At 41.0% G+C, this 27929-nt stretch overlaps 1 protein-coding gene across 1 annotated transcript; it reads left to right on the top strand.

The window, feature by feature from the left end:
• The first annotated feature begins 507 nt into the window (after positions 1-507).
• apbb1ip (amyloid beta (A4) precursor protein-binding, family B, member 1 interacting protein) lies at positions 508-27465 on the top strand. Its single transcript, XM_029661264.2, is given in 14 exon segments — positions 508-676; positions 9650-9709; positions 10712-10799; positions 11269-11567; positions 12702-12779; positions 18227-18386; positions 21369-21490; positions 22294-22368; positions 22500-22643; positions 23256-23366; positions 25687-25785; positions 25907-26030; positions 26226-26813; positions 26816-27465. Coding segments are annotated over 13 exon segments (2055 nt in total). The 5' UTR covers positions 508-676; the 3' UTR covers positions 26923-27465.
• The last annotated feature ends 464 nt before the right edge of the window (positions 27466-27929 follow it).

The raw sequence follows: 27929 nt of genomic DNA, 5'->3' as shown, positions 1-27929 counted from the left end.
TGTTCTACATCATTTGGCTACGTTGGCACCATGTAATATAGAATTCTGGTCAAATTGAGCCAAAGGCAACTCCTCATTATAAACCCTAAGGTTTACATGTCATAGCATACACCCACTCATCTGTTAATCACTTTCAAAGGAGAAAATGATTTCTGAACCTAAACACCTCAACAATCGCTGCAATGCTTCTACCTTCTCTCTTTCTATTTCCCTCTCCAGACACTCCTTTCCCAGTATCAACATTAATGAACCTCAAGTGTCTCATTGACACGCATTGTTTTCAAATTTAGATCTGCACTACACGAAAAATAAAAGAGACTATTCTCTAACTTTTAATGCTAAATCACACCTATCAGTAATGTACATACTCACCATTACTTTACAGTTAAGCAAGTGGATATGCGAACTTTGGCACTGCCCAGAGCTCAGTGTTGTAAAAGTGTTCAGCTCTGCTCTGGATGGAATGCACTGACAGGTCTAGACCTGAACTTCCGCATAGACCAGGAAACTAAAGTAACAGTTGTTGAGTCAGATTCAGTCCAACTCCACACACCCAACCCTTCATGAGTTGTGGTGTTTGTTCAGTATTATTAGAGAGAAAACTAGACATAATTGACGTCCGATAACCTGTTATTATTCTATCGATACGTGAAAAAGGATTACACAGGTATCAAAGGTGAGTTCCATTTCTGTTATTGTTGGGATCCACTCGATCCACTGAAGAAACTATATAACTAACCATTGTCTTCCAATGCTGCTTGCGTTCACAGTAAGTACTGAAAGAGTACCTCTACTAACAATAGGATCATCTCCTCATTTGTCAATGTCAATCATGTTCGTTATTTTCTCTACATCATGCTTAAGCAAATTATTTTTGTCTTTATCTAAATGTCAGATACCATCAATGTGAAAACCATGTACTTTCCATAGACATGTCAGATTACGTATGTCTGTGTTGTCAAGTTTTCCTGAGTGATACATAGCATTGATATCAGATTAAAAGAGGGCAGAATTGCAGAGTGGCCAGTTTATTAGGTACACCCATCATGTACTTTCCATAGACATGTCAGATTACGTATGTCTGTGTTATCAAGTTTTCCTGAGTGATACATAGCATTGATATCAGATTAAAAGAGGGCAGAATTGCAGAGTGGACAGTTTTTTAGGTACACCCATCATGTACTTTCCATAGACATGTCAGATTACGTATGTCTGTGTTGTCAAGTTTTCCTGAGTGATACATAGTATTGATATCAGATTAAAAGAGGGCAGAGTTGCAGAGAGTGGACAGTTTATTAGGTACACCCATCTAGTATTGGATCGGACCCCCCTTTTCCTACACAACAGCCTGAATTCTTCGAGGCATGGATTCTACAAGGTGTGGCGTTCAAACATTGCTCAATTTGTATCAAGGGACCTAACGTGTGCCAGGAAAACGTTCCCCACACTAATACACCGTTTCCACGGCAGAGTGTGTTTAGAGTGTCTGCCCTGAGATTGGAAGGATGGGAGTTCAATCTCCAGCCGAGTCATACCAGAGTCATAAAATGGGACCCGATGCGTCTCTGCTTGGCACTCAGCATTAAGGAGAGAGATTGGGGTTAAGGCCCTGCGATAGACTAGCGTCTTGTCCAGGGGGTCTACTTGTACATCAAGCTGCCTCATGCTACAGAAACAGGAGATCTTCTCCTATGAGCCATTCTGGATCGTGCCAGTTCTTGTGTGTTTTATCTCTCCAACTAGGGTTGACCATGAACTAAATATAGTCTGATGTATGACTCAGGAGCCAGGCTAGAAGAACTTGGTTAGCCTCTAATTCCACCAGGAAGGCCAGTAGAGTAGTTATTTTCTCCCTATTGGTGTTCAGAAAGTTGGCTCCTGGCAGCTGAACTTCCTGCTGAGATGACAACCAATGAATGCAGACACTATTACAGAGAGAAGCAAATCACTTGCGAAATATCTCTCTCAATACTTTGAGAGAGATATTGAGAAAGGGAAGGAGTGAGCAGAGAGCCACTTCTCTCCAGGAAAACATCAGGGACAGATTGATATTCTGCAAAAGGTACAGGGATTGGACTGCTGAGGACTGGGGTAAAGTCATTTTCTCTGATGAGTCCCCTTTCTGAATGTTTGGGGCATCTGGAAAAAAGCTTGCTCCGGAGAAGACAATGTGAGCGCTACCATCAGTCCTGTGTCATGCCAATAGTAAAGCATCCTGAGACCATTCATGTGTGGGGTTGCTTCTCAGCCAAGGAAGTGGGCTCACTCACAATTTTGCCTGAGAACACAGCCATGAATAAAAAATGGTACTAACACATCCTCCGAGAGCAACTTCTCCCAACCATCCAGGAACAGTTTGGTGACGAACAATGCCTCCAGCATGATGGAGCACCTTGTCATAAGGCAAAAGTGAAACTAAGTGGCTCGGGAAACAAAACATCGATATTTTGGGTCCATGGCCAGGAAACTCCCCAGACCTTAATCCCATTGAGAACTTGTGGTCAATCCTCAAGAGGCGGGTGGACAAGCAAAAACACACAAATTCTGACAAACTCCAAGCATTGATTATGCAAGAATGGGCTGCCATCAGTCAGGATGTGGCCCAGAAGTTAATTGGCAGCATGCCAGGGCGGATTGCAGAGGTCTTGAAAAAGAAGGTTCAACACTGCAAATATTTACTTTTTTCAAAGCCTTTGACACTTATGAAATGCTTGTAATTATACTTCAGTATTCCATAGTAACATCTGACAAAACATATCTAAAGACACTGAAGCAGCAAACTTTGTGGAAATGAATATTTGTGACATTCTCAAAACTTTTGGCCACGACTGTACACTGGAGTTGCTCACCAAGACAACATTGAATGTTCCTGAGTGGCCTAGTTACAGTTTTGACTTAAATCGGCTTGAAAATCTATGGCAAGACTTGAAAATGTCTTTGTAGCAATGATCAACAACCAACTCGACAGAGCTTGAAGAATTGTACAATTATAACGTATTGTACAATTGTACAATCCAGATGTGCAAATAATTGACCTAGAAAGACTCACAGCTGTTATCGCTGTGAAAGTTGATTCTAACATGTATCGACTCAGGGGGTTGAATACTTACATAATCAAGATATATTAGTGTTTTTAGTTTCATATATATTTTTTACTAACGTTTGAATTTTTGTTCCACTTCGACATTACAGACTATTTGGTGGAGCTCATTACCAACAATTTAAATCAAGACATGTTAATCCCTCTTTGTAACACAACAATGTAAAGAGGTGGGATTTTTTTTTTGAAGATAAAGACTAACCATGCAAGTGAATGGAATGAATTAATCTCTATCAATAACAAACACAGTCATGGGTGGTATTTCCAACTTTCACTCTAAAGGCACACTGCGATATATGCTAATGTAGGTAAATATCTGCATAGATCCCAGAGTGCCTGTCAGTGAATGTTGTAATTACCACCCATGAATGTGTTTGCTAGTGATAGAAATGTGTTGGTTGCATTCAACTCAGCATATGTATGTGTGTCTTTTGGAAGTTATAGGATAAAGTGAAGGGTCAAATTTTGGTTGAACCCTATGTACAAGTATTCTGTACAGGCTTCCTTCTTTTCATTGTCATTTAGGTTAGTATTGTGGAGTAACTGCAATGTTGTTGATCCATCCTCAGTTTTCTCCTATCACAGCCATTAAACTCTGGAACTGTTTGAATGTCACCATTGGCCTCCAAAGTGTAATTAGTAACTTCTCAATGTTCAAAGGGATATTCAATATCTGCTTTTAAAATGTTTACCCATCCACCAATAGATTCCCTTCTTTGCGAGGCATTGGAAAACCTTCCTGCTCTTTGTTTGAAATTCACTGCTCAAACAAAATGTGGAAACAAAATGTGGAGAAAAAAAAGTCAATGGGTGTGAATACATTCTGAAGGCACTGTGTCAGGGCGTGAGTTGGGGTGGGCATTCTATGTTGTGTTCTATGTTTTGTATTTCTGTGTTTGGCCTGGTATGGTTCCCAATCAGAGGCAGCTGCCTATCGTTGTCTCTGATTGAGAACCATACTTAGGTAGCCTGTTCCCATCTGGTGTTTGTGGGTAGTTATTTTCTGTTTAGTGTGTTTTGCACCTGACGGAGCTGTGTCGGTTGTTCTCTTTTGTTGTTTTGTTAATCAGTGTTCAGTTCCATTAATAAAAGGATGAACACGTGCTGCGCTTTGGTCCTCACCTTCTTCCACCAACGGCTGTTACAACAAGCTTCAAGTCTGCTCAGTATTTTGATAAGGAAAAAAGCAACACAAACAAGTTAGAGAAAATTATACCAAAAGGAATTGAGAACAAAATCTCTACTTTTGTGCTGTCGATAAAATGTGAAATTCATCATAATTCACTATACCTACCCAGAGGCCCTGCAATGGCTTGAGTTGGTCTGCCTCTGGCAACCATGTCCAATTGACATGGAAAACAGGTCAAGGTTCGGAACACATTATCCCACTGCCTTGACACTGTGAAAACATACACAGCTTTGGTCATGCTGGTCGCCTCAATGCCAAACATGAAGCACTTCTATTCTCACTGCAGACCTTCTGTATATTTGGCCTAAAACACAAGATGTTTCTTTCCTGTACTTTTTTTGTTGATGATCGCTGAACAGAAGAAGTAAACTGACAGAGATGTCATGCCTGTGGGCACTGGGGCATGTGCTCCTTCAGATTTGTCCTGTTTAAAGTAAAAAGACAGTATTACAGTTTATCTGTAATACTACGAACCACCTAGCAATTATATGGAGTTGGCTTTCGCTAGCCCTGATTGGTTCTCAATCTCCCAACCTTTAGAAAAGCAAGCAAAAATGAAATGTACTGAATAAGACTCACATTCCTTTGATCTAGATTGTAGCAGAGATATAGAGAAGCATATTTTGTTTCTTAAAAAAAAAACACCAGTCAGGAGGATACAGACAGCTGAAGAGACATTGCTTAGATATGCACAAAAAAAAAGATTTTTTTCAACATAGAATTGCAGGAATAAGCCGTTCGAGTGTTTGAAAAATGCAAAATTCTCCAACTTCCGGACTGTCAAACCACCCCGAGCTATCTTCACGTACTTCGTGCACCTTCAGATTTTTGGGATGGATGACGCCCCTGAGAACGCATGCACTCTTCGTCTGAGTCTACAAACCTCCATGTCGATAAGATCACACTACATTTCAAGAAAAATGGCTTCCTCATACACACAGTTTGAATTGCAGCTCAGTTCAAGTTGATGCGATGGTTGAATGACCTAGTAGTTTTGTGTTTACACAAACTGTCATTGTAACAAATGCTGTGTCTGTCTTGCTCAACATTTCATGTAGCAGGACGATGGGTGTTAACTCACAACTAAGATAGATGTTAGTGGTTTTGCTGACGTCACTTTGGCAGCTTACAACTCAACTGTTTGTTTTTAATAGTTGTTTGTTTGTCTACATCCTGTGTTCAAGCCCATGTCTTGACATGGGTGGAGGTCATGAGCAAAATGAAGCTATGAGGTTTGACACGCATCTTCCAGTAACATGGCTTTCTGGGCTTCTATGTAGAGGGGTGGGGTCACAGATTATCTTGACAGCAATAGGTTATTGCACCAATCAGATAATAGAGTCTTGAACATAAACTAGGTCACTGCTGCCAACGGATTTCTGTTGAATATCTTCTACCATGTTTGCTCAGGGTGGAATATAACCACTAACCAGAGCCGACGGATTGAGTATTGTACCTGGCTTCTCTCAATCCGTCCTCTCTGGCGAGGTGGAATTTGGATTTATGAAGGATCTCCATCAGACCTTCCTGGGGTTGAAGCAAAATAATATATAAGATATGATATGATATGTCATAAAGATAGTTGTAGGTGTTGTTAGGTCACGTTTCACCCATTCTCTAGCTGCTGACACTGGCCTCTCATTCAAGCTAAGGGTGTTAGTTACCACTATGATTTAGAGGGGTTCAGGTTAAATGCAGAAGACATTTCAGTTGAATGCATTCAGTTGTGCAACTGACTAGGTATCCTTTTCCCTTTCCCTGTTCTAACCGTTTGCTGAAAAGTCAACCCCTTAGTGATTTTTCAGTCACTTCAGAGAGGCAGTGTTGAGATTTGGCACTGTGCACTTTAGTATCCTCTTCAAAATGATGCTTTTAAACACAGCTGGCTGGATCTAAATGACCGATACACTAATTCTTTCCTCCTGTGCCGTCCAAGCACAAATGGAAACTGACATCAGCTACACAATGCGTTTGTATGTTTTGTAGATTGCTGACATTTCCAGAAATCACCAAGAGATGGCTATTGTATGATATTCTGGGGTTCACATAACACAAAGCAAAACAGAAACCCAATGCAGAGTGGAAAACAACTACAGAGCATAGAAGTGGGGGAAACCTAGTAAGAAAGGATGCTCTGTCTAATTTTCTCCTTGTTTCATCTGCTGTCTTAAACAGTTGTAACCACACACACCCCTGCTACTGGGCTGCAACCTGGTCTCAGAGCATTTCGTATTATTCTGTACGTAAATCCGAGGGAACTCCATTTAGTAACACATAATACGGTTTGTAATTCGTAATATATGTATGGTATGTAATAATTAGTGGATGTCCATCACCCATTTCCTATGATATATTACAAATTACAAACCATATTATGTGTTGTGTATTTGAAAATATACTATATGTTACGATTTTGCATAAAGTACTATATGTTACGAATTTGCAAATGTATGATATGTTATGAGTTCTAGCTAGGTGGCTAATGTTAGCTAGTTGGCTAACATTAGCTAGGCTGGGGTTAGGGTTAGGGGTTAGGGTTAAGTTTAGGAGTTTGGTTAAAGGGTTAAGGTTAGGGTTAGGGGAAGGGGATAGCTAAAAGTGTATTATGTGTTAAGCATTTCTAAATATACAACATGTCATGAATTTGCAATATTTACGATATTGTTACGAACAGGTGGCTAACTTTAGCTAGCTGGCTAACGTTAGCTAGGCTAGGGGTTAGGAGTTAGGGTTAAGTTGAGGAGTTGGGTTAAAGGGTTAAGGTTAGGGTTAGGGAATCACTAAAGGCGTTAAGGTTAGGTGAAGGGTTAGCTAAAAAGGTTAAGGTTAGGGTTAGGGGAAGTGTTAGCCAACATCAACCTTACGTAACCATACCAAATGTAACATGTCTTACTAATTTTAGTGTCCCGGATTTATGTTTACTATATTACGTCTATGAGACCAGGCTGGCTACATCTGAGGGCAGAAGGAACTTTGTTTACATTTGGCTGTATTGTCGTGAATTTGCTCACATTTAATACTGAATATAGGATTTTCAACTGTTCGCCCATAATCTGATTTTGAGTGAAATAAGAGTCATGTGTTCTGAGTGTTAAACTGAAAAGATATGATCATGTTAACCTCATGGGATATTTAGAGAGGACCAAATACATCAGGCGTATAAAGTTGCAGCGCTTGCAAAAGACATTGCATGTTACCATCTCCTGCAACCTTCACAAATACTTTCAACATCACGAGAAGCAAGAGGAAGTTGCCCTGTAACCACTTCCCTCTGTTTTGGGACACACCGGACATTCTAGCAAGGGTGGGGGAGCAACACACGTACCCACACACACAGGTGTTATCTGTACAAACAAGTGCTCAATCTGTTATGGGTTAAAATAGTTTTAGAGAAACTTGATATGACTAACGTTACTGTATATAATGATGCCTGCATGAAGCAGTGAATCACATTTTTCCTTGAGAAGTTAACGTTCGTCGAATGCCAGTCTAGTTGGTCGTAGATTACATCTTGACAAAACATTTTATTTTCAATGGTTTGTTTTGATATGAAGTATGGATTTGACATGAATTGTATGTGAATTACACACGAGTATATTTAATGACATATCCTATACAACTCACCAATCCTACATCACTACTAAATTAGCCATATTCTACGATAGAAAAACACGATTTGTGTTTTGACTGCACAGTCCGGCACACCGTAACATTTGTTCTACTACAGATAATGGGGCTTAACATATTGTGTGTGAGAAAGAGACAGCATAATGTACATCATGACTACGGTAGCTCTCGATATGGCTCCCAATCCATTTTTACGTTGACTTAAGTCAATAAAAATGGATTGCTTCTCGTGATGTTGAAAGTAGGTGGCCCCATGATAAATTAAGCCTACACACTCATGACAACAATGCTCTGGCCCCCCAATGGTGGAACAAACTCCCTCACGACGCCAGGACAGCGGAGTCAATCACCACCTTCCGGAGACACCTGAAACCCCACCTCTTTAAGGAATACCTAGGATAGGATAAAGTAATCCCTCTTACCCCCCCCCCCCTTAAAAGATTTATGCACTACTGTTCCACTGGATGTCATAAGGTGAATGCACCAATTTGTAAGTCGCTCTGGATAAGAGCGTCTGCTAAATGACTTAAATGTAAATGTAAATAGTACCATGGGAGTCAGACAACTGAGGATCTGATCATGTCTGTTAAAAGTGGGTCTGGATTTTCCTTCTTGATGAGTAATTTGATAAGCAACTAATTCAGGGGAGGCAGGGTAGCCTAGTGGTTAGAGTGTTGGACTAGTAACCGAAAGGTTGTAAGTTCAAATCCCCAAGCTGACAAGTTACAAACCCTGAACAGGCCGTCATTGAAAATAACCATTTGTTCTTAACTGACTTGCATGGTTAAATAAAGGTAAAAAAACGATGGCATCGTGATTGAGTAATATTTTGTTGGAGAACTTACTCATTCAACCTTTACCCTCAGTTAATTTAATTTACCGGGCATAGCAAAATTATACTATTTTAACTTAATTTACCATATCATCCACATTATTTTCCTGAGTTTAAGAAACTAAAAGTTGGTCTTGAATGTAATCAAGGCAATGACAAAGGATGAGATCATTTTAAAAGTATCGAAGGGGAAGATATCACTGTCTGCATTTCAAATGCATAAAAGCAACAGCCCTAATCTAAGATATCAACGTACTGTACATACTCTATCAGTGATATACAGTAGGTGTAACATTTCTGGGCAAGGGGAAGGTCTGTTTGAACGTTTTTTTTGTTTTTTTTTGTTTGCCCTAACCAGGAAGTGAATTCCAGTATCTGATTGATTGACTTTCTATAAATTCCACATTATTGGATTATCAACCAAACAACGTAAAAAACAAGTAATGAACTATCTTTCATAATTTGTTGTACCCAAAAAGGAGTTTTGAAAGGCACTGCATGTCTTGACAAGGAAGGAATGCCTGGAGTTATACATACCATGCTTTACTTCCTGGAGTCTCTGTTGGGGAGGTTGAGCAAGAACATTTGGCCCTTGGCTACATATTCTGAATGAAAACATTCTATAGTGCATTGATCTCCTACAGTTGGCGGTTCAACACAGAAATGGAGAAATGCGATGTGTGTGTGTTGAAGTTAATGTGCACTCCTTCAAAGGTGACACAGTATGTTTGCGCATGACAATCTTAAATATAATCTCAAACTCATTCCTAACATTCTCCGGTTGGAAATAGCTTTCTTGTGCTGAGATGTAATGTATCGGTCTCAATCTACGACTTTACCTATTGCCAATGTGATAGGTTCTAGGTCCTTCCTCGCTCATCCCTTGACTTGTCTTCAACAGATGGACGACATAGACGCTATGTTTAGTGACTTGTTGGGGGAGATGGATCTCCTCACACAGGTGAGTTCAGTCCACACACAACAGCAATGCCTTGGGCATTTGTAACTCACCCTTTGGAAACACTGTATTAACAACTACCCTGAATAAGCCTTTATAAATACTTACAAATGTTTATACATTCTTATAAATGTTAGAAATGCCAGTGAATTGTAACGTTTGTCATGCCGCATGTTTAAAACATCTTCACAACGGATGCCAGCAGTCACACAGGATAGACATGTCCAGATAAAATCCCCAAAGGACCTCACACAACCTAATATACCGTACACAATACATGTCCCTAAGTTTCAAACTGACAGTAGTCATGACTGTTGTGCTTTCGCTCACCAGGGAAGATAGCATTCATCTCTCTTCATTTCTTCAAGGTGATCCCCCAAATGCCAGCTGCTGCTGACTATTATGCAAACCCGCAAGAAAAACATGTATACATTATTCATACACACAGATCTGCAATACAATATGGTCAGTATTATGGACCCCATCTTCCTGTAAGGATGCATATGTCACAGTAGCGATGTTTCGGATTGTTCCCTGTCTATTTGGACCGAAACCACGGGTAAATAAAGCACTGCTTATGAGAAACAGGACAGTAACACTAAAGCACACGATCAACGATCAACAAGACACTTCAGACTGCCAGGCAGCCGCGAAACAGCGAGAGAACCACCGTTTCTTTTTAAAAACACAGCCACACTGTCCTTTAAGAAAGGGGGTAAAATGTTAAACTCATAAGCAGGGTGGACATTAGCATAACTGTTTGAAGACATGTATGATCACTTGATACTTTCACACTCACTTTGTGTTTTCTATCAAAACTCCATGTTGCCTGAGATACCTAATATTGAACGTCATTTCTCATTTGATTTCATGAATTTGACATTAGTCCTTCAACTGTTCTCTATGCAAGACAATGGATTTAGACATCCAGATAGCTACATGGGGACTGGAGTTGTTGTCTTTGGTTTATTGTTAAACTCCTTTGCTCTTCGTTTTTCCCTGCAGAGTCTTGGGGTTGAAACGCTGCCCCCAGAGCCACCTTCTAGCTCAAGCAAAGAAAATAACTTCTCCATGGGCTTTGCTGATATGAACGGTAAATCACAAGCCTAATTATGGCCCTACCAAACACTGCCAGTGTTAAAAATATAGTGTTCAAATGTCTCAGATATCAGTTTAAAAATCCCAGAGGCCAACGTCGGCCTTTTCTAACTTTGGTACAGTATGACGCCTATTATTTCTCCAGTGGGTCACTTTTCTTGGGGAAGAATGACATCAATTACCTAGAAAATTACCAGAAATTAAGATTGAACCAATGACGCAGAGAGGTAGAAATAGAGTTACTAATCATACCTCTGGAATATGTCTGGCTACTGTTCAGGCTCTAATTTCAGACAGAGATTAAGATCCAGCCGACACACCAATTATAGCTGTAGGCCTCCGGCTTTCACTCAGTGAAAAACAAGCAGTATTTGTCTGGAGCTTGTGTCATAGCAAGGTCAAAATGTCCTTTGTTATTATACCGTAGCTTGAGCTTCATTTTCTTTCCCCTCTTTTCTACACAGTCGAATCCCTGAATGAATTGGAGGAAAATGACTTGGACGCACTAATGGCCGATTTGATGGCCGACCTCAATGATACAGAGGAGAAGCTGGCGGCGGAGCTAGGAGGGCAGAAAGAGGCTGAAGCGCCGCACCCGGACCTACCTCCCGCTTCGCATGGGCTCAGCTTCTACCCAGAGTCTTCACTCTCCACCCCCACCTCACCTGAGAGAGGCCCCAACACCTTTAGCGCCCCACTAGCTGACTCCCCCGCACCAATTCTCTCGCCACCTACACTTCCACAGCATGCTAAGCTCTCCATGGTGAGTCAGCTAAGGTTCGACACCTAGGCCAGCACTAAAGGCCTTTAGCTGAGCACAGAGGAAGTGAACAAGCTACACTCTACCATCGTTCTAAAGCCTGTCAGCCACATCTCATCCTGACAGAGACGGCACAGACTCATTTGATTATATCCACATTTTTTTCACTTTACTCTAGCAGACACTCTTTTCTAGTGTGACTACAACAAAGGAATTGGAAATTGGAATTTAGATCAACACAAACTCATTGTTTACATTAGGTGCTTGAAACAGATACTTGCAAGATAGAGGGCCTGTATAATGTATAATGAAGCTATACATGTACTTGAAGTCAGGGAAGGATGGTATTGTATTTACCACCTTCTCACAGTGAAGTCATAGTGAGATTGTTTCCTGGCCCATGCCACTGGGGCATCTATTACAATACCTCAGAGGGAAAAGCAGGGATTCTGTCTGCAATGGACCAAACACACACATAGATAGGGAGGAAAGAGTAACAGGATTGATAGAGGGGTTAGTGTGAGAGATTTGATTCATTTAACAGTCCTTCTGACTGCCGCCGACGGAGGTGAAAAACACCAGGTATCCATCACAGTCACACATAACACTACCCATAATACTGTCCATCATCACTCAGCTCCTGCTTTGCTATTGGTCCATTCAGAGACATATACTGCATGGAGATGTATGTATCCAGTATATGGCTCTGGGTCCATCATTATCTGACCTCATTCAATAGCCATCCAGCATCATCCGTTTTTCATAACCTATGCTACGTAACATATGACTAATGTACATTATATACAGTAGCAAGGATTTGTTGTTATAATCTGGTTTGTTTGAGCCCTGAATGCTGATTGGCTGACAGCCGTGGTATGTCAGACCGCATACCACGTGTATGACAAAACATTTATTTTTACTACTCTAATTTCATTGGTAACCAGTTTATAATAGCAATAAGACACCTCGGGGGTTTGTGATAAAAGGCCAATATACCACTCCGCGTTGTGCCTAAGAACAGCCCTTAGCCCTGGTATATTAGCCATATACCACATCCCCTCGGGCCTTATTGCTTAATTATAAACCTACTGTGCTCTATGTCACTTACTTAAAAAACAATCATTGATTTTCCTTCAGGAAGAAATAGAGGCACAAATGAAAGCAGACAAAATCAAACTGGCATTGGAGAAGCTGAAAGAGGCCAAAGTCAAAAAGGTAAGTAGCATGACAGAGGACGAAACACTATACAAAATCCAATACATTGTCCACCAAGCAAAAGAGGCATTTCGGGGAGAAGGAAAGAAAACCCTGAACAGCAGTCAAGCTGAATGATCATTCTCTTTTCTGTTTCCATTCATCCTGATAATTGATGTCTGCCTTACATAGGACAAAATGGTTTCCTTCTTTGTGTGATTTGTGGACACTTCCACATCTTCAAAGCAGCCGTCTGCTAAATTACTGACACATGTGGCCTTTCAGGCACTACTGCTAGCAAGAGAGAAAATAGCTTGGTTTGTGAAATCTACAATTTTACTCAGATTCACCGCAATAATGCTTTTGAAAATAAACCATAATTAATATCATATAATAGACGTAATGAGCTGTCATAACAGCATCATAACATGACATTGGAACATGTCAAACATTGTCACTCAGTAGCGGATTGGCAGCTTTTCAGGCAATTGCAAAATAGATGCACTTCTTCAATTTAGAAAGATAAAATCAAGCTACACTCTAAGTTCTATCTTAGACTGCTGGTGATCTCTCTTAATTTTGGAAAACAGTTAAACTGTTCTTCCGTCTCCCAGCCTCTAGTTTACTCAATGGAAGATCTGTCAACTTCTAGTCAATCTTTGTTTTCATTTCAACTAGACGCATTGCTTGATACTTTTTTTAAATTAAAATGCACTGGGGCTGATCTGCTTGATCCTTTCTTGTTGCAGCTTTATGTTCCCCTGATTGCGGAATCATTGACACATACTTTTAACCTGACGATTATCTCTGGTGCTAACTCCAGGGTTTGGAAGGTTGCCCATGTGCTTCCTCTCCACAAAGCTGGTGACCCCTCCGACCTACATATTTATTGCCCGATCTCTAAACGGTCTTGCCTATCAACTTTCCGTTTATGTCATCCCTAGCTAAGAAATTAATTCTAAGTGCTTATCAATCTGGTTTAAGGTCAAATCATAGCACCATCTCTGCTGAATCACTGGTTTTAAATTATGTGGTAAATTGTAGGAAACTCTGGAAACTCTGTGCTGCCCTCTTCATTGATCTGTCAAAAGTGTTTGATACCGTTGACCACTTTCTACTAATTCAAAGACGGTCTGAAGTTGGCCTGGATCAGGCATCATTTAATTGGTTTAAAAACTACCTGACAGAAAGGACACAATGTGTATTCTCTGATGGTGTTAAGTCAAGTTTCCTTGATAATACGAAAGGTATCCCACAGGGGTCGATTTTAGGTCCTGTACTTTTTACTGTCTATAAAAACAATATTGGTCTATCTGCAAGAAATTTGAACATACACCTGTATGCAGATGACACAGTTGTGTATGCTATTGCCCCACAGTTGACCAGGCTCTTTCAGAGCTACAATCTGCCTTTATTCCATTGCAGAAAGGCTTTGTTGAACTGAAATTGGTACTTAATGCAGGTAAAACCAAGTATATTATATTTTCCAAAACACTTAAAATGGTGTTTGATGATGATTTATGCATAAGAATATTGGATGGTGCCAACATTGATTGTGTCCTTGCTCATACAGTGCCTTCAGAAAGTATTCACACCCCTTGACTTTTTTACACATTTTGTTGTATTACAACCTGAATTAAAATTTGATTAAATTGAGATTTTTGGTCACTGGCCTAAACACAATACCCCATAATGTCACAATGGAATTATTTTTTTCAGAATTTTTACAAATGAATAAAAACTGAAAATCTGAAAGGTCTTGAGTCAAGAAGTATCCAACCCTTTTGTTATGGCAAGCATAAATATGTTCAGTAGTAAAAAAAATAGCTTAACAAGTATACGTTGCATGGACTCACTCTGTGTGCAATAATAGGGTTTAAAATATGTTTTTATGACTGATAGAGAAATTCTAAATTACTCTATGCTTTAATTGCCAAAACCAATTTCACACTCGTTTCTATTCATTCATGAGGTGTAAGTTCATTAATTATGCATGAAGTAGATCGAGACCAGTCTTAAAAGCCAGGTAAAGAGCGTTTAATTCCAGAGAGTACTGAATGCTTACACACATTTCCACAGGTTATAAACTGAAAATGACGTCAGCGTTTTCCAAACGTTCCGTTTCACAAACAGAGGGCCCCTCTAACTTTCAAGCCTCCGCGTTATCAGCACGAAGTCAAGGCCAGTCAGCATAAATCAACATTCCCGACCATTTGGAGATGGCCCGTTCCCACCACCTGGAGATTTGTACAACTGAATGAACTAAGGAACAGACCTATTGTTACTAACTCCTGACTACATTATATACAATTGGGAAAGGGGGCAAGAGGGAAAACTCACATGTACCGTACCAGTCAGTTTCTGATTGGAATGTATACATAATTAGTCATTTCAACCATATTTTTCTCTATCAATGACTACCTCATCTCTGTAAACTTCACATACAATTATCTGTAAGGTCCCTCACTCAAGCAGTGAATTTCAAACACAGATTCAACCACAAAGAACAGGGACGTTTACCAATGTCTCGCAAAGAAGGACATTTATTGGTAGATGCTAAAAAAACAGACATTGAATATACCTTTGAGCATGGTGAAGTTATTAATTACACTTTGGATGGTGTATCAATACCCCTAGTCATTACAAAGACACAAGCCTTCTTCCTAACTCAGTTGCCGGAGAGGAAGGAATCCGCTCAGGGATTTCACCATGAGTCTGTCATAGCAGAAAACTGAGGATGGATCAACAACATTGTAGTTACACCATAATACTAAACTAAGTGACAAAGCGAAAAGAAGGAAGCCTATACAGAAATAAAATATTCCAAAACTTGCATCCTGTTTGCAACAAGGCACTAAAGTAATACTGCAAAATATGTGGCAAACCAATTAACTTTTTGCCCCGAATACAAAGTGTTATTTTTGGGGCAAATCACATTACTGAGTACCACTCTACATATTCCAAGCATAGTGGTGGCTGCATCATGTTATGGGTATGCTTGTAATTGTTACGGAATGTTTTCAGGATACAAAATAAACAGAATAGAGTTAATCACAGTCAGAATCCAAGAGGAAAACGTGGTTCAGTAAGCTTTCCATTAGACACTTGGAGATTAATTCACCTTTCAGAAAGATAATAACAAAAAAAGCCTAACTCTACTCTGGAGTAGCTTACCAAGAAGACAGTGAATGTCCCTGAGTGGCCGAGTTACAGTTTTGACTTAAATCGGCTTGAAAATCTATGACAAGACCTGGAAATGGTTATCAACAACCAATATGACAGAGCTTGAAGAATTTTAAAAAGAAAAGTGGGCAAATGTTGCACAATCCAGTTGTGGAAAGCTCTTAGAGAATTACCCAGAAAGATTCACAGCTGTAATCGCTGCAGAAGATGATTCTAACATGTATTGATTAACAGAGGGTTGAATACTTACGTAAACAAGATACAGTATATTAGTATTGTGTGTTGATTGTTGACAAAAACTTTATAACACAACAAAATATGGGGTGTGAATACTTTCCGAAGACTATAAATATCTGTGCATCTGGACTGACGAAATGGCATATATAAGTTAGTTAAAAAGCGGAGAATAAAAATGAGCTTCTATTTAGATATAGGTCATGCCTCTCACTAAATAACAGAAAGCAGACCACTCAGTCAACATTCCTGCCGGTCCCAGACTATGACGACACCATCTAAAAATGAATGCAGCTAGCAATACATTGAAACCATTGGATGTATGTACTGTAGTTTATCACAGCACATTGCGCTTTATTACGGCCAATAGGCTCAGTGCACATCACTGCATTCTGTATCGGAAAGTAGGTTGGCCCTCTGAAGTCTCGTAGGTTGATGCATTTCTCTCTTTTCTTATATAAAGCTATTTTTAAAAAACGTCTGCTTTAAACATACGCATTACCATACCGGTCTCAGGGATGGCTAACTCTGGAAATTCCTTCAGTGTCTACAGAGTTAGGTAAATCAGCTTACTTGTGGAATAATCTCCAAAACTTTCTAAAATTGGGTGAATTGGTGCATCTAGGGCATTTCAGACAGCTGATTGAGGACCTTTTTAATGAAGAATGTGCTTGTTTTCCATGACTGTGTATTGCATCTCTGTTTTGTTTTCATATTGTATTGATGTGTATATGCTTGTAATTACAGGGCTCATCTGTAAAAGAGACCTTGGTCTCATCCTGACTCCATGTCAAAATAAAAGTTCAATGCAATGCAATTTTTTTGTAAATGCCTGAAGCAGAGTGTAAGGTAACTAGATTAGGTAACATTGCAGTCATGTCGGCCTATGTGCCTAATGGTAATATAAAATGACACGAATGAAGGTTCAGGAAACAGACTTTCTGCGGTCTCTGGCCGGTTTCATAGAAACACCTGTCCTGAGCAGAGAGGCGTTTCATTTCTCAGTGGTCTGCAGTGTCGTTCTCTGTGGTCAAACGCCAATGAGGCCTTTTCCTTTACGTGTTCTAAAGGTTAAAGCCAAGGTTCCAGAATGAGCACATTTCATTTGAGAATCCACTTGTTTGAAGACACCTAGTTCTATAAGTGATCCATTACACACACTACTTAACCATATGGTGCACATCCATCCATTATTCTTCGTAGGAGATGGGGTGGAAAAACCTGATCTAAAACGACAAATCCTCTACGACGCTATCGTCTTCGAAAAGACACATTTTCATGACACAACTTGGCTGACCTCTGGATGGTCTGCGAAGCTTCTCTGCTTCCTAAGTCGGGATCTGTTGCCAGACGACAGGAAGTTCAAGGCCACATGAGCCAGGATGTGTGAGCTTAATTCCAGTCTATTTTGGGCTTTATTTATGGGGCGATAGCAAGACCACGACCACCATAGCTCCATAGAGGCTAATGATCATTCAATGCTCCCCTGAGACTGCTCAGCAAGCGCCAATGCTAGCTGTAGCGGCTAGCTCTTTGAGGACTGTTATACAACGGTCAGCTGGACTCAAGACATCTGTATTATTCCCCTGTATTATCCCCCCCCCCACACCTGTACTGTTTTCTCATCAACATCATACTGGAAACACACTCTGGGCTATGATGCTGTCATATACATTAAAGCCTATGAAATGACTCATGGAATGAGCTCTGCATAAGCGTTCATGAAAGAATTATGAAGCTATATGGAGAGGAATATGAAGCTATCAACTGTTTTATCCATACATTACCCATGTACTCTACAGCTTTATCATGCAAGTGAGAAGTCATTTGTTATGAGCTGTCATGAATAGGACACACCAGGTGTCGTGAGTCATGATTAATGAAAAGCTCACATCTCGTTCTGTAACACATAAATAAACCATGAAACGACAACCTGAACAGTGTCCTACTGTCATTACAAGTATTACTCAGATTTAGTACACAATACATACTTTCCAATGCCGCCAACATTTAAATGCTCATCTCTGTAAATGTCTCGTATCTCTATGCAGCTGGTGGTGAAAGTGGTGATGCATGACGGTAGCTCCAAGACACTGATGGTGGATGAGAGACAGACAGTGAGGGATGTTCTGGACAACCTGTTTGAGAAGACCCACTGTGACTGCAACGTGGACTGGAGCCTGTCAGAGACCAACCCCGAGCTGCAGCTTGGTGAGCCTGATCCTCTCGCCAAACACACACAGACCCACGCAGGCACGCACACACAATATATACTGTTCTGTGGTTTCAATGCGCTCACTCTATACCACACATACAGAGGGTGATATACCAGGTGGGATTTTATTCAGGTCCAGATGATGGACTGTGTTTTCATTGGCACGATGACAGCCTTGCTGTGGTGAACACACAATGAGGCGTTGATGTAACCCACCCCACACACACACACACACACACACACACACACACACACACACACACACACACACACACACACACACACACACACACACACACACACACACACCAGGCAGGTGGGTTTCATTTCCTGCATTGGGCACGGTCAGTCATCCTCCCTGTTTTGCGGAAATATAGTCCTCATGACCTCAATCCTCCATCTCTCTACCTCAGCAACTGTTGGACTTTATAGGCAACATGTTTGTTCAGTCAGCTCATTACCATGTCTTTGGTTTGCTCTGGAGAAAAACATGCAAATCATGATTTACCTGATGTAATACATTTCTGATAATCTGTAATCCTTTCTGGTTTCCTATAACACTAAGCTCATTCCTCTAATTGCAGTCAGTTTATGGAGAGTCAAGACAAACCTTCAAACCATTGCCCATATTCTATAAAGGCGGATCACAACTTGACTTCATGATAATCTTTGAATTCCTGTTAGTGCAATTTGAGTACAGTGGTGCATTTGCATGTATTCTAAACCCCAATGGAAATGACTGGAAAAAGGAACTTCCCATTTGTCAACACTTGGTTTATTTTTTGTCATGAGGGCTATTTGAAGACCAATGTCGGCCACCTCACCCACATGACATTTTGGACTGTTAGCTCTTAAGACTATATTCCATGACAGGGTGTTTATCTTTTACTCTTGAACAAACCAGAAGTACTGCTGATATGACTCTATGCTCAATGCTACATTCCTGTCTATGACACAGATACGCGTCACTCGCAACAAAACTTATTTTTGTTTCAAGGCATACAGTACGTCTGCTTCTAAAAAACCTCAAAACATATCTGATCGATTGGAAATTAAATAGATTTTGATCTGGGTCCTAAAACCTCCTTGTGAACATAATGTTTTACTGTACATGTTACCAGGTGCAAATGTTCTGGAAAATTGTCAGATGTACACTTATAGCTTACCTCCGTTGGCATTGTAAAATTAAAGCTGAAGTCTACCCTCTTAAAGTGCCATTTACTTAATCAGATAGCTGATGTTCTGAAAGAGCTGCAAAATCTGGACCTGTACAAATCAGCAGGGCAAGACAATCTGGACCCTCTCTTCCTAAAATTATCGACCGAAATGGTTGCAACCCCTATTACTAGCTTGTTCAACATCTCTTTCGTATCGTCTGAGATCCCCAAAGATTGGAAAGCTGCCGCGGATTGTCTGGCCCTCGCTTCATATCCATCGCTAAACCCACTGGCTCCAGGTCATCTATAAGTTGTTGCTTGGTAAAGCCCCGCCTTATCTCAGCTTACTGGTCACCATAGCAGCACCCACCCATATGTATATTTCACTGGTCACCCACAAAGCCAATTCATCCTTCGGCCGCCTTTCCTTCCAGTTCTCTGCTGCCAATGACTGGAACGAACTGCAAAAATCACTGAAGCTGGAGACTCATGTCTCCCTCACTAACTTTAACCACCAGCTGTCAGAGCAGTTCACAGATCACTGCACCTGTACATAGCCAATCTGTAAATAGCCCATCCAACTACCTTATCACCATATTGTTATTTATTTTGCTAATTTGCACCACAGTACCACTACTTGCACACTCATCTTCTGCACACCTATCACCCCAGTGTTTAATTTGCCATACTGTAATAATTTGCCACTATGGCCTATTTAATCCCTCACCCTCCTCATCCTACCTCATTTGCACACACCGTGCATAGACTTTCTCTATTGTGTTATTGACTGTATGTTTGTTTATTCCATGTGTAACTCTGTGTTGTTGTTTGTGTCGCACTGCTTTGCTTTATCTTGGCCAGGTCGCAGGTGTAAATGAGAACTTGTTCTCAACTGGCCTACCTGGTTAAATAAATCATATTTTTTATTTCCGTGAGACATCCATGTGTTCACCATACACAGCATCCTGCACTGCAACATACCACGATGATACAGTAATGTCGTTCAATGGGATTTTAACTAGTAACCACCCCCTATGGGACTCCACACCCTCACCAGCCATTTAATGGCAGTAATAGGCCTGGCCACAGACTACAGCCCTGAAAGCGATTGGCTAATGCTTAAAGCCTGTCTCTGTTTTAATTAGTACTAGTAGCCTGTCATTGAGAAACATGGTGAAACCACAGTGAAACTCCCAGACATGATGATGAAACACCAGAGTGTGGGTGGGCAATGTGGTGGGAAGAAGCAGAACGTTCTCTTAATAGTTCTCTTAATGTGTTGTAATGCCACTTTAAATCTGTAAGCAAATGAGTGACTTGTCTTTTATTGGGCCCATTTTAAGCGCAATACCATTCTGCGTAGAACTGTAAAATGGAGAATTGAATGTTAGTGAAATCTACTTCAAACCATGTGTCCATGTGCTCGATACATTGGTCTCGTAAACTATATTTGGTGATATGCTAGAATTGTTTAGAAAAATAACAGTACCTTACAAAACTAAATGAATGTGTGCAGTGAAGAATGTACATTTTCATAGCTGTGTGTGACGTTTTATCAGGGTTAGGGTCACCATTATATTCTACAGCATATTTTTCTGTGGAAAAAAAGGTGTTGCAATAATGATATTGATCAAACTATCAATAATCTCAGACAACATAAGTAAATGTAAAAAGGAGGACATGTTGGTAGGCCAAAGGCTCCATCTTATCATTATTTGACTGACCCCTGATATATTATTTTCTAAGGACTAACATAATAACACATTATAATAGATGAATGACAGGTTATTGTGTGAGCTCTGTGTGCCTTCGTATTGACAGAAAGGGGTTTTGAAGATCACGAGAACCTAGTAGACCCACTGTCTGCATGGACAAGGGACAGTGAAAACAAAGTTCTCTTCCAAGAGAGACCAGACAAATATGAAGTCTTCAAAAACCCTCAGGTGAGTTTTTCACCTTGCTTTTTCGAACTGCAATCCCTTTCTAAGGGTATCATTTGTGCTGAGTAAACATAGAACAAATACACATCCCGCATAGTTATCATCAGAAATGCCTGTTCCGTAAGAAGAATTGAAAAAGGTTTTGCCGACTGCCCCGATTTCAAATAGAGTGAGGTGGTCTGGTCATGATATCCCGGCAGCTCAATACTCAGCAGAACATTTTTCTTGGCCTCTCTGTTTTTGCAAATCAATCTCTCCATTATTTCAACCCTGGTTACTTTCAAGTGTTTGCTCAATCATGAGATATCCTTTCAAAACAGACAGACCCTTTTATGTCATCATCACATTGATGCATCAAACAAAATGTCCGCCAGGGAATGACATGGCAATTTAATATGGCAATTTAATAATGTTGAAACAATGTTTATTGTTCCAACAGAGCCCTTTGTAATGCATTAATGCGTTTTGGCTGTTGGCAGTGAGAGGCTGTCGTATCATATGCAGGCCTGAAGTGTATGGAAAAATGTGTGAGGGACTGTCTCATTTCCAAAATACTACATTGTGTATTCTTACAATTATTAAGTGCGTATATTCTTCCGTGGAAACATGATTACCGTGTAAATCCTTGTGAATATAAGAAAATATAATTTCACTTACATCCCTCTTGAATAGCATGGCTACTATTGCTATCTAAACTCTTCACTTATCAGTTAAGATAAAGGTTGAAGTACCATGCGTGATGTTGTTGTTGTTGTAAAATGTATATTTTAACAGGCATGGTAACGCTAATATTTTTCTCACGACAGAACTTTTATCTGTGGAAGAAGGACAAGAAAACTATCAAAGACATGAAAGACAGAGACAAGGAGTTACTCGTGGAGGTAAATAACACAAACACCACCACGTAGACTAGACCATTGAAAAAAAATTGAGACTTCATGTTGAGTGGCAGTTTCCAATGATGTGACCCTTCTGTGACTTCTTGCTCCCTTCCTGCCTCCTCCCCACACAGGAGAACTTCTGTGGGACCTCCATCATCGTGCCTGACTTAGAGGGGGTGCTCTATCTCAGGGAGGATGGCAAGAAGTCGTGGAAACAGCGCCTCTTCCTGCTGCGGGCCTCTGGAATTTATTATGTACCCAAAGGGAAGAGCAAGGTCAGCAGATCAAAGTTCAGAGGTCAAAAAGGGACATCTTGGGCTACAACCCAGATAAAGAAAACACATCCACTGAATATATGGCCTAGTCAGCCTCAGTTTAGTGTGAACAGAACACTGTACACTCCCAGCTAACCCAACATACATACACAGTTGCTATGTGATCAGAAGTAACCCTTTTCCCCGCAACAACAACAAAAAAGGTAAGAGAAAAAAAGAAGTCTGAAAATCTCAATGTCAACTGAGACCTTAATGAAACGGCTGGGAGGTTCTTTACTCTTGGATTACAAAGTTATAGTGCTTAATACTTTTTGCCGTATCAACCCCTTATTCTCTTCAAGCCGCTCTAAAAATACAACTGGAGTATTTGCACCTCACTGGCTACCGATATTCACTTACATCTTTCATCTTGTGGCAACAGTTATTCATACACACGCCATTCGTACATGACATCCTTACATTTGAGGTGCTACTGTAAGGCTACAGTGGCTACCGGCTCTTGTTGCAAGGCATTGAATAAGTGATCACGTTATTTTGAAGTTGGGCTTTAGTGTTCGAACACAATACTGTCATTCAAGATTCAAGTTTGACTACCTTTTTCCCCCCCCACAGACATCTCGTGACCTGGTGTGTTTCGTCCAGTTCGACAATGTAAATGTGTACTATGGCAAAGAGTTCAAAAACAAATACAAGGCCCCAACAGATTTCTGTTTTGTTCTGAAGGTGAGTGAACAGTTGAAAGCACTTTTTTTTTGGAAGGACGACCCCATTTTAATCTCACAGCTTAAGAGTCACAGTTAGTGCAAGGTAGATAAAGAGAGAAACTACACGAGTGCTTCTCTTCCCCAATATGATCTTCAACTGCTACGTACATGTATTGACTTTTAAACGAATCATGTATGCCCAGTGATTCTTGATCGATGCCTCATTAGCTTCGTTCAACTGTCGTACCCCATCGGAACGCAGAATACGAGCTTGTTTCACTCCTTTGTTTGTAAACATTGTAATTCTAAACAAAACACTGCATCGTCTCAAAAAAATGGTTAAGACTATAATTTTGGGATGGCCAGTCCTTTGCATCCAGAGCTCTGTCTATTTACATTTACATTTAAGTAATTTAGCAGACGCTCTTATCCAGAGCGACTTACAAATTTGAGAGTGGTTACATTTTCTCCAGCCCCATCCCACAAGAGTTTCACTATTAACAGCAGCTGGGTGTCCTCTTTGTTATTGTTTGGACTGCAGATTGCTCCTTTAAACCGAGCTTAACTCTTCCACTATATGAGCTACTGTAATAGTCTAAATATTGAATAGCTTTATTTGGAAAGGTACAGTATCTCATATGCTGCAAGTGTAAGTACTATGCATGTACATATTAAATAAGCACACAGTGAGGGTTTTGTTTATTATAATTGCAAATAACTCAGGGATATTTTTATGTCACTCTACAGACGGGTACTGTGGTCAACCCAACAGCTGTCTCGCTGGAATTGAGAACTTCAATATGTAGTGACAGTTCATTACTTTCAGGAAGTGAAAAGTCCCCCCTTTTTACAGGCCATTGAATTTACAAGTGAGTTAGATCAAATGAATGGCATGAGGAACACTGTAAATGTCGCCCCAAAAAATGGTTATTTGGTTTGTAACACGTTAGTCCTAATAGAGTGTTTGTCTTGGTGAAAACCCTTTACTTGGAGGCAATATAGTGGGCTCACTTCAGTTGGCTCGGTTTCACATTGTATCTTTCAATAAGATCCGCACTTCTTCTCAGAACACAAGTTCCTGACTGATTTGAAAAAACGAGAATTGGATGGGTTTGTGGTTATAGTCTTTTAAGGATCTGAAACTGTTCTTTCTTTTCTTCCCTCCTCTTGGAAACACTTGAATCAGCAACAACCATTATTCTCTAGGTCTAGGAGGTGTTGGGAATCAAAGCCAAAGAGCTTAGAGAGGGAAGGAGACAGAATTACATTTCACTGAGATATATCCCCCCAAGGCCAGAGGGTTGAAGAAGTGAGGCTGAAGGAAGATGAACTCAGTCAATGCAGCAGACAGGTTGGAAACCTGGGCAAGTTTAGCAAAGGTCTCTAATATCTAGCTCTGCATTGGGTTATCAATGCTCATACTGCAATCCTGAAGGAGTGAAACGGAGCTAGGTATTTGGACTCAGATGTTACAGAGAGCAATAGTAATGGCATCTTTCTGTAGGCACTAGTGGAGACTAACTCCACCATGGCTCGTTGGCCAAAGCTGATGGGGAAATGAATGCGGTTTTTGTAGGGTTTTTCGATAAACGCTGAAAATAAGGACTGTGGTAAACACAGGAACCAGAGGTAGAACATGCTAACTCGTTTTCGTTTTTTGGGACTACAAGCTGGACAGTTCTATTATCTTACTATAGTGTGACACAACCCATGTTTACTGGGTTCAACACTCCAAAGTTTCAATCACAGTATATTACCCAGACAGTAGTGGTTACATCTGCCCAGTGGTGAGCTTTACAACACTGAGAGACCAAAACAAAGACCAAAACAAAATGCACTGGCCCACAATTTTAAACAGACTGTGACCCCTAGTGGCACTACCAGGCACATTCTGCTTCACAGTGGAAAACACTGAATCATACCAATCAGTGTGTGGTAATGGCCCTGCAGCAAAGTCAAGACATTTTCTCTCAGATAGACAATGATCTCATACAAACTGCTGTGTTTGAACAACGGCAAGGGGAGCTTCAACAGCTTTTCAGTGATGCATTCAATATGGAGTTCACTATCTTAAATCTCACCACTGTCATCAGTCTGTAACCCTTAATTCTGCTAATGTGGATATCTGATATTTTTATGCAATCTACATTAGAGGACTTCAGAGATCATATGGCTAGAATCACCCCCCCCCCCCCCCAAAAAAAACAAAACAAACATTGGAAGCTCATACAGGGTAGTGATACAAAAAACCTGCGTTGGAGGTGACGCAATCGTTTTGTCCCACTGATTCGCTACCCTAAAGATGTGTCCTTTCTCTCCATCCCCATCCCTAACTTCAGCACCCCCAGATCCAGAAAGAGTCTCAGTATATTAAGTATCTGTGCTGTGATGACGCCTGGACCATGAATCTCTGGGTGACGGGGATACGCATCGCAAAGGTGAACGCAGACAGCTCAACAGCCCGTATATCTAAGGCATAGACATAAACGGTGAGGTGTTAGACAGACAGGGTTTGGTGGTCTTGCGAGTATTGTAACGGTTGGTGTTTGTCCCTCTCAGTATGGGAAGTCTCTGTACGAAAACTACAAAACTTCGATGAAGAAGGCTGCAATCACCACTGCATGGACCAACCGCACTGCCGGTACAACGTCCATTCCGTCAACACCTTCCCCCACCACGAAAGGTTAGTATAAACCCCTTTCTGCTGGTAGAGATTAGCTGTGAGCAAAAAGGTTATCAATGGATAGATCATCGTTGTTTTACTATACTGGGTGTACAAAGTCAAGAACCCTTCAAATCAAACTTGAATTAATGACTGTATTGATAAGATGAAAGATGTTATTTATTGCTTGTCTGTTTCTCTCTGCTCTTCTCCCAGCCAAAGCTTCTGGTCAGGCCAATGGACATGCTCCCCAGCCCCCTGCAGAACCTGTGGCCAAGGTTGGCAATGCACCGCCTCCACCACCACCCCTGTTACCTACAAAGATCCTACCCCCGCCACCCCCTGACCCAGTGCTGCCCCCACTACCACCGCCCCTGGCTACCAAGAAAAGCCCACCAGCAACCTCTGTACCACGACAACTGCCCAGTCTGCCCACCAGCTTCCCTCCATCACAGACATCCATGGCCAACCTCCCTCCACCACCTCCATCTCTCTCCCAGGACGACAGCTCTGAGTCACCTCCAGACTTCCTCCCTCCCCCACCTCCAACTCTTGGATTCGGTCCAGGTGCCGGGTCGTTACCCCCTCCACCTCCAGTCAGCTTCCTACCACCACCACCACCGGACCCAGGTTTTCCCCTACCACCTCCACCACCTGATCCTGCCTTCTGCCCTGTGACCAACAGGGATTCCTTACCAGCACCTCCGCCTCGCCAGTCCAATATAGGGGCTGGAGCACCCCCGCCTCCACCTCCACCCCCATCTGCCTCGGCAGGGTTACAATCGACCCCGTCGGTGAGGAGAACAGGCCCCCTCCACCCAAGAGGACTACACCACCGCTAGCAGCGCCCGGGGGCGGGGACTTCATGTCAGAACTAGCCAAGGCTATGGCTAAGAAACGTGGCAATCAGTAAACAGGGGTTGGGGTACACACTCATCCCTTACATTCAGGAAAATCAACCACCGGTGATAGTAGTTGATACAGACTTTTAAAGCAAAGAGTATTACAGATCTTATTTAAGAACATCAACTACTTTATGTTTACTGAACTGTAAGTGATAAATTAGTTGGGAAGTTATTTGTTTGTGAATCGGAGAGGCTTTTACATCAAAGAGATTTATTAGACTACTGTGTAAAGTGGGGTCACTTGCAAGATTGAAAAATATTCATGTTAATCACCAACTGAGGGGCAGAAGGAGGCTCAAGGTTAGAGAAGCCGGCCAGTAAGTGTTTTGCCGGTTCGAATCCGTTGGCCGACAAGGGAAATCTGGCAGGAGTCGGCAACCAGTTGGAGTTGATCTTGACAAAGTTTGTTCCAATGACTTCATGCATTGTACATACTGTAACTAGTTCTGCATGTATAAATACACATTTCTCAATAAGATCATTTTACTCCGAGAACAGACGTGTTTCCAATCTTCTCTTGTCTGAATAAATATATTATACAGAACTGCAAATTAATATTCTGTCCTCATTTCTTGAAACCTAACATCTGTACAGATTGTGTGGGTAACAAAACCTACTCTAAGAGACTTTCTTTGAACGATTGGAGGGAATGATAAACTTTGTCTCCTTTAAAAAGGAGAGTGCACCTGCTGCCATTAGCTGGCTGTATGTGACATATGTAACATGCAGCCTCAACCTCTCGGTTGCAATTCATCTTTCATAATGAACCAGTGTTAGATCCCCTTATGCATAATCCCCAACCAATACCCCACACTGTATAGTTGAGATCCCGGGCAACATTTAAGGGAGATAATGTTCTCTAGGCTGGAGAGTATTACTGTTCTTGTGTTTCAATGTCTGTTGGAGACGAGAGCGACCCGATGACGTTTTGTTTTCTAAAGCATGAAAGGATAAATTAGCTCATTGCACGTTTCTGTATTCAAAAGGACATTTCATTTAATTCATTACACATTTA

The sequence above is a fragment of the Oncorhynchus nerka genome, linkage group LG6 (genome assembly GCF_034236695.1).
Source record: "Oncorhynchus nerka isolate Pitt River linkage group LG6, Oner_Uvic_2.0, whole genome shotgun sequence".
Lineage (NCBI taxonomy): Eukaryota > Metazoa > Chordata > Actinopteri > Salmoniformes > Salmonidae > Oncorhynchus > Oncorhynchus nerka.
Note: the sequence above shows the minus strand (reverse complement) of the source record. Positions and strands in the feature narration are given on the sequence as shown.